General features: G+C 50.6%; 5 protein-coding genes across 5 annotated transcripts; 2 read left to right on the top strand and 3 right to left on the bottom strand.

Moving 5' to 3' along the window:
* Positions 1-387: 387 nt before the first annotated feature.
* Positions 388-1,039, bottom strand: BT62DRAFT_1004866 (uncharacterized protein; the record flags this gene model as incomplete). The annotated part of the gene is made up of 3 exons (XM_043177090.1): positions 388-569; positions 621-947; positions 1,000-1,039. The coding sequence occupies 3 exons, from the start codon at positions 1,037-1,039 to the stop codon at positions 388-390; spliced, it is 549 nt and encodes a 182-aa protein (XP_043040788.1).
* Positions 1,040-1,186: 147 nt separating this feature from the next.
* BT62DRAFT_931131 (uncharacterized protein) lies at positions 1,187-2,397 on the top strand. Its single transcript, XM_043186070.1, has 3 exons — positions 1,187-1,333; positions 1,383-1,516; positions 1,562-2,397. Exons 1-3 carry the CDS (start codon positions 1,229-1,231, stop codon positions 2,292-2,294), a joined length of 972 nt encoding a protein of 323 aa, XP_043040787.1. The 5' UTR covers positions 1,187-1,228; the 3' UTR covers positions 2,295-2,397.
* On the bottom strand, positions 2,288-3,222 carry BT62DRAFT_1075356 (uncharacterized protein). The gene is made up of 2 exons (XM_043179111.1): positions 2,723-3,222; positions 2,288-2,677 (listed from the first exon to the last, which is right to left on the bottom strand). Exons 1-2 carry the CDS (start codon positions 3,196-3,198, stop codon positions 2,350-2,352), a joined length of 804 nt encoding a protein of 267 aa, XP_043040786.1. The 5' UTR covers positions 3,199-3,222; the 3' UTR covers positions 2,288-2,349.
* Positions 3,223-3,257: 35 nt separating this feature from the next.
* On the top strand, positions 3,258-5,337 carry BT62DRAFT_892684 (GTP-binding protein TypA; the record flags this gene model as incomplete). Its single annotated transcript, XM_043183114.1, has 4 exons — positions 3,258-3,369; positions 3,417-3,759; positions 3,806-4,870; positions 4,920-5,337. 4 exons carry the CDS (start codon positions 3,258-3,260, stop codon positions 5,335-5,337), a joined length of 1,938 nt encoding a protein of 645 aa, XP_043040785.1.
* On the bottom strand, positions 5,251-6,533 carry BT62DRAFT_948286 (uncharacterized protein). The gene is made up of 5 exons (XM_043188061.1): positions 6,516-6,533; positions 6,400-6,465; positions 6,283-6,345; positions 6,115-6,231; positions 5,251-6,059 (listed from the first exon to the last, which is right to left on the bottom strand). The coding sequence occupies exons 4-5, from the start codon at positions 6,200-6,202 to the stop codon at positions 5,539-5,541; spliced, it is 609 nt and encodes a 202-aa protein (XP_043040784.1). The 5' UTR covers positions 6,203-6,231; positions 6,283-6,345; positions 6,400-6,465; positions 6,516-6,533; the 3' UTR covers positions 5,251-5,538.
* Positions 6,534-7,295: the final 762 nt, after the last annotated feature.

The following is a 7,295-nucleotide window of genomic DNA, read 5'->3' as shown; positions in this document are numbered from 1 at the left end:
AACCATGGATCCCTCTTATAAGTATCTTAAGCACCCGAGGACCCGTTGACCCCCAGTAGGCTGCGTCTCTCATGGATATGGCCCCAATAGGAACTAGACGACCTTTCAGACTGCTTCGTACGAGTTTCGTTGCCAGACGTCTACTTAGTACTTATAGGTCGTCGTTTATCAATCACCGTAATATGCGACCGTTACAGATCACTCTGAGCCACCTTGGACGTAACTTGAGATACATTGCTAGTAGTGGGCAATCCCACTAGGAAAGTTCGCAGACTCGCATAGAGCACGAGTTCTCAAACAGATATTCTATCCACTGTCGTCATTAGACAAACATGAATCAAAGAAAAGGCTACTATGGCGGCAGCGCTGCTACCCCATACACATTCCTCACAAATTAGATAACATCCACATTGCCGAGCCCCCAAGGCCGGTAGCTGCCATGACTGTAAAAACGGTGCCAGCGACGGAAAGATGAATACCGGATGGTCCGTCCCAGTTCGCAGGGAGTGTCAAGGCGGTTTGAGAGGTGGTAAGATTGATATTGGCAGCAGCGCACGAAGCGGAATAGGCTGACGAGATATCGATTGAAGCAGAAACAACAATACACAGAAGTAGCGCACCTGTCAACAATGGCTGACTACCGGCGCGAGGATCATTAGGGCGGAGATTGGCAGCGATTTGGGCAGAAAAGATGCATTGCTCGCAGCTGACGAGGGCGACTACAGTGCTGTTGGCGCAGAGACAGTCGGAGGCAGGGTCAGGGGTAGGGTCCGGCGCCGGAGTGGCTGCCTGGGAAGAGGCAGTACAATTGGCGAATGCAGTGGACGCATCGTTGCAGAGGGACTGGCAAGAGTCGATTGCGCCAGTGAACGAAAAGTTCAAAAGCTGTAAGGGGGCCAGGGTCGCCAGCGCTGGCGTCACAGTTACGTTAAAGGTGAAAGCGAAAACTGAAAAGGCAAATGAGAATTGGAAATTAAAGCAGATCGTTGTGAAGAGTACCTCGACCTGCGAGAAAGAGCGACAAAAGAATGGAAAACATGATAAAATGGAGACTTGAACCTGCAAGGACAACGACAACGAAGAAGAGAAAGATGCAAAAGCAACGGTAGCGATGGAAGCGGAGGAGCCGGGTGCACGTGATCAACGCGTAAATACAGACAAACGTGCTGTGGCTGACTTGCGTTGATTGCATTCAACACTCACGACGCGACGTTATCTAAGAACCGTTATGGCACCATTCTCTGGCTCTCTTCAGTCCAAGAAAAAAGCTGATTTACAGAATATTGCTAACTCTCTTGGAATCAGTGATACTGGCACGAAAGATGAACTGCAGGTTAGCCCTTTACTACCAGCTGATAGAGAATGCACTAATATCTCCGTAGCTTCGCATCAAGAAACATTTGGACAACAACCAGGAAGTGCTCGAGGGCGACCCTCAGTATGCTGGCCTGTATGGTATCAGGAGCCGTGGAGGAGCCGTCGCTAGGAAGCCAAGTCTCCAACCTCAACTGCCTAGGTAAGCGTCAAAGAAAAAAAACCCCGCTTAGCTTAACGATTTTAGTTCTCGCCTTGCGCCACCAAAAGAACCGTCACCCCCATCACCTCGGAAGCCAGTACCTATGGACCCCATTGTCGAGACACCAGAAAGGGGAGAAGTTTCTGTGATGCTCAAATCCATCACCCCCTTCGCGACCAAAATTCGGACCGTCGTCGAACCCCCAACGCCAAGTTCCCTTCCCCCGCTTCCATCGAGTTCGGATTCTATATCAGCCATTATTTCTGCACCCAAAGGTCTGAGTGCCATGGTCATCCGCAGAGTGAAAGAGGTGAACAAGGGAGAGACGCTTGTTAAGACGAGGTCATGGATGTCAAACTCGGCAAATATATGGCTGCTGAGCGCATTGGTCGAGTTTTTGGTGCTGCTGGCAGTTATTGTGCCGTGGATGTGGATCGCTATCGGTGGCATCGAGGTGCCGTATCCAACGGTAAGTGTGTTTCGGAGTCGAGCCTTTTGGATGGATATTGGGAGGTGGGCGGGTCCCACTGTCGTTATTCCGGGGCTTGTGGGGTATCTGGTGTCATTCAGGGGACGCGACGGTTTTGATCCATTGACGGGGTGGGTGGTTCGACTAGCTGGTGTCGTGTTGGCAGAGGACGCCCGATGGCGTGTAGTTACTGCGAGTGTCGGTGTCGCCTTTGCATTTGCAGAGGCAATGCCTGCCCCAGCACCGGTGTTCAACGAGAGCCAGAAGCGGCTGACTGCAGGAAATACAGAAAGCGAAGAAGTGGATTAATTATGTTATGGTATCTATTATGATGATAGCTATCTTTTGTTGTACACATGTATATCTATGCTGATACCCTATATCGGGCTGAAATAAGTAGGGGCATTTGATGAAGATGAGGGACTGGCAGTATCTGGTAAGGTTTGTAAATGAGGAGCTGTTGACCGTTTTTGGGCGGTGCTGTCAGTCCAGAGAGAAGGACAGGAGTAAGGGGTGGTGGTGTTGATAGTGGGAATCGTGCCTGTTGCTCACAAAACACGATACCGTCATGAGAGAACGATACGACTACGAGCTTGATCGCTGGCTCTAGCTTGTCGTTGTCGGATTTCCATAGAGTCAACGCGGTATGGGAGCGTGTAAACAGTAAGGACGCGTGCGACGCCAACCCTCCACTGACAGATTGTTAGCTGCAGTTGCAGAGAAAGATCATAGCCTACCACAGGAATTTTCCTCGTTTCGAAGGACTCTGGGTGAGATCTGGGTCGCCATCCGATATGTCTGGGAGGTCATGTAGGAATACAGATGCGAGGTCGGCAGGGTCAGAGCTGAGAATCGAATTGAGGTGGTAGAGACGACGAGGGGAAGAGGCTGGGAGTACCGGAGGTCGGGCCGGTTTCAACAAAGGTGTAGGTGGAGCTTGGAATGGGGGGGGTGGAGGCTGAAGCGGCTTGAGCTTTGTACCGGGAGATGGTCCGACAACAAACGCGAATGGATTGGCTCTCGAACGTGGCTTCGAAGTTATTGGAGGTGGTACTGCTGCTGTTTTATTTCTCTTTGACGTCGCAGATTTCGTCGTCTCGAATGCCGACTCGAATCGAGGTGTAGCCAGTTTGCTTGGTTTGCTTTCTGGCATTGCAAAGCCATCTGCGCCTGACATTACTCGTCGTCGCTTCACAGACCGAAGAGAGCTCATCGTGGTACGACTCCAAGCTGATCTGCTGACTAATATTTCCCTTGCCTTTGACCCCCCAAATGCTTCGAAATGCCTTTCTGCGGTTGCCTGTAATCGCAAGGCCTTTTTCTCTGTCATTTCGGCGCTGTTATGCCACTGAAAACATACGGAATATTGCTATCATAGCCCATGGTACGTGCTGCCAGTTATTACGCCAACTATATGCGACCTTTTTTCAGTCGACCATGGCAAGACTACGCTCGTTGACCAGCTCCTTCGTCAGTCCGGTACCCTTTCTCCCTCTGCCGTTGTAGGCACCAATGAACCACCCACGGATCGCGTCATGGACTCGAACGATCTCGAAAAGGAACGCGGCATCACCATTCTGTCCAAGTGTACTAGCATCAAATACCGCGATAATCTCATAAACATTGTAGATACGCCTGGTCACGCAGATTTTGGAGGAGAAGTCGAGCGTGTTCTCAGTATGGTCGATGGCGTAGCGCTCGTCGTGGATGCTACAGAGGGACCAATGACACAGACTCGTTTCGTATTAGGCAAAGCATTAGCAAGGGGACTCAAGTCTGTCTTTTCATCATCTTCTCGGTGCTCTAGCTGACTCGTTTAGGTCTCTGGTAGTACTCAACAAGGCTGACCGTCCCACCAGTCGTCCCGCTCAGGTGGAGAGCGACCTCTTTGACCTTTTTGCAACCCTTGGCGCGTCCGACGACCAGATGGAGTACCCCGTCCTATATGCCTCTGCAAAGGAGGGCTGGGCTACCTTTGATCAACCCCCACCGCCCCCGACAAACGGCAATATGGAACCACTCTTTGATTTGATCCTCTCCCAGGTCCCGCCTCCAACACATCTCTCCTCTGACGGTCCCTTTTCCATGCTCACCGTTCAGATAGAAAGCGACTCATATGTTGGAATGCTCTATCTAGGGCGCATACAGTCAGGTCAGCTACGCGTGGGCGACACACTCTGGGCGCTCGATGCAGAAGGCAGCAAAGTCGGGGAAGGAAAAGTCAAGAAGATATTCTCTCGTGCTGGTCTAGAGAGGGTGGAGCGCGATGTCGCCGCTGCAGGGGAGATCGTCTCTATTGCTGGTATAAAGATTCAGGCAGGCATCGGCGGCGTCAATGTCAGTCTCGTTAGCCCAGGAGAGGACGTTAAACCTCTCAAGACAACTCCCATCGACCCTCCGACGATCTCCGTCCGTATCTACCCCAACGACAGTCCAGTGGCTGGCAAGGAAGGCAGCAAATTGACCAGTCAGGTTATTCGTGAACGTCTGCTGCGTGAGGCCGAGACTAATGTTGCACTACGCGTTCTACCCGGCTTGACAGCTGAGTCGTTGGAACTCCGTGGTCGTGGCGTTTTACATCTTGGTGTCCTCTTTGAGACGCTTCGTCGTGAAGGCTTTGAGTTTACGATTGGCCCGCCCAAGGCTGTTATGATTCCTGATCCGGATAACCCCGGCCAGAAACTGGAACCTATCGAGGATTGCGTTATAATCGTCAAGGAGGAGTGGGCGGGTACGGTCATCCAAAAGCTTACAATGCGGAAAGGCGAGATGAAAAACTACGAGCCGGCAGAGCCAGGGTTCATGAGGATTGAGATGGAGGTACCTGCTCGTGGTCTGCTTGGCTATATGGCCGGAGAATTTAAAAACGATGTCCATGGCGAAGGGTAAGATCCGGATCGTTTCTGTTGTTCGTTTTGCTGAATCTAAATACAGTACTCTCAACCACATATTCCTAGGCTACATGCCGTACAAGGGCTCCATTGACACAGGACGCAACGGCTCTCTCATCTCCATGTCCCTAGGCGAGTCCTCTGCCTACGCCATCGCGCCTCTGCAAGCTCGCGGAATCATGTTCATTCACCCAACGACCAACGTCTATCCCGGTATGGTCATTGGCGAATGTTCCAAGGCATCAGATTTATACGTGAACCCTTGCGAGAAGAAGAAGCTCACCAACATCCGGGCGGCAGGTGCGGATGAGAAGCTTGTCATCGCGAGTCCGAGAATCATGTCCCTTGAGGAGAGTATTGCATATATGGCTGATGATGAACTTGTAGAAGTTACCCCCAAGGCGATACGTCTGAGAAAGGCTGTCTTGGATCAGAAGAAGCGGATGAGGGGAACCAAGTAAAAAGTATTGTCAGACTTGATGACACCCATCTCATAATGGAATACCCGTAGTAGTAAGGTCACCTTTCACGTTGAATGTGGCGTCCTGTGCATCGTATACGCACAAACTGCGAGGCAAACACATGACAAGAGTTCGAAAGCGTTTGTTCCATCTGTGCACACCCGAAAGCACCTAAAAATACACAAAAGAAGAGAATCGTCGCTAATTATTGACCCATCTCGTTCCACCTTGTGCTACAGGACATTTATGGTTGCCCAGCGTCTTGGCCATGGAGAAAAACCGCCCACATGCCTCGCACGAAAACTCGCAGACCTTGTTGTGCTTCGCCACTTCGTGTCTGAGCCGATCGTGTTGTCTAGAAAACCGCTCCCCGCAACCGAGCGTGCATACGAACGATACGCGAGGCTTGGGTTTGTGTGCCTGCATATGTGCTTTGAGCGTATACTGACTTGTGAAACGCCTCAGGCATCCGGGGATGAGGCATGGGTGGCGGCGGCGTGGGGAAGCGTTTTCTTGAGAAGATGGAGAAGTCTTAATATTGGACTTGGTGACGGTCGGTGGAGTTCGGAGTTGAGGAGGGGAGACCTGTTCGGGGAATTGGGGTGGGGGCTGTGGCTCTTGAGATCGCTCCCGCTGCTTTTGTTGCTGATGCAAGGAACGTCCGAATTGAATGTCAAACACGTTTGGACAGTCGTCCGATGCTGAAGGCGAGGAGAAGAGCACTACAAGACCTCTATGAGAAGGGTGACATGATCTCAGCACAGATACCATACTCACGATCTGGGGTCATCTCGGAGGATAGTGAAATGAAGGGAGACCAGGCTCCCATTTCGTCAAGAGAGAAGTGTGGCGAAACGGCGGACATTGGGTATTCCTGGGACCAAGAAAAGGGTTCTGCACCTTGTGATGAGACAGGTCATTTGAAAATGTGAAGCAGAGACGTACTGTCGACGTCGCACGGCGTTTGGGCCGTGATAATGCTGGGAGGAAAGGGGAGGTGCAAGGGGACTAGGAGAGCAATGAAACGGAGTCGAGGAAATGAAGAAGGGCCGCGGCACGTACTGGCAGCAACAGACTTGACGGGGTGGTGGTACGTGGAGGTAGAGGCACCACACTTGTCGATGTAGCCTAAAAGACAGTGGAAACAGGCGCACATATCTTGGAGGAAATAGGCATACCTTGACGTAAAAGATGCCCGTCGGTGGATGCGACTCGACAGGAAACGTATTCCTCAGACATGACGCTGTTCGCGTATGGGTATTCTGTTGTAACATTGGGAAAGTCGGTGAACGAAAGACGGGAACTACATACCCAAGCAGTTGTATGTCGACATGACAAGTGCTCAAACAGTTCTGAACAGGCTACGACAATTTAGGCAATTAGTATGTGCTCAACGTGTCGGTCAGAGTGGCCAAAGTCAAGGTTACACTTATATATACCTTCATGTCAAATAATTAATGCAAGCGGCAACATCCGTGCATCTGCGTTACGAGTCGGCCTACGGCCCGATACTTTTACTAAACTTTTACATTACTAGCAGTCACCTGTTGATGACTTCGATACCTTGCCTCTACAGCTCACTTGAGATAAGAAAGACAAATAGCTATAAAGAGAGGCTTGGGACCCACTGAGCCCCTTGATCCATTATAGCATACAAACAGCTATAATGCTGATGATGAGTGTGGAGGATGGAGGTGGTTTGAGGAAATATGAATGGGCTGCAAGTAAAAGATGCTCAAGGTGATGGATTAATGCAGGGTGTTCTCAAATGTAAGTGGTCCAGGCCTTTAATGACCAGCAGCTGAGAGCTTGGATGATTGATTCCAAAAGACCAAGGTGTTGTAGATAAGATATACCTCAGTACAATGCTTACAGACCTTTAGTCTTTGAGTTACAAACTCCTGAGGAGTTTGCCCATTGACTTTTATATTTATGCTAATCTACACTTATTCTAGTAA

The sequence above is a fragment of the Guyanagaster necrorhizus genome (assembly GCF_019112545.1).
Source record: "Guyanagaster necrorhizus MCA 3950 unplaced genomic scaffold BT62scaffold_10, whole genome shotgun sequence".
In the NCBI taxonomy this organism is placed as follows: domain Eukaryota; kingdom Fungi; phylum Basidiomycota; class Agaricomycetes; order Agaricales; family Physalacriaceae; genus Guyanagaster; species Guyanagaster necrorhizus.
Note: the sequence above shows the minus strand (reverse complement) of the source record. Positions and strands in the feature narration are given on the sequence as shown.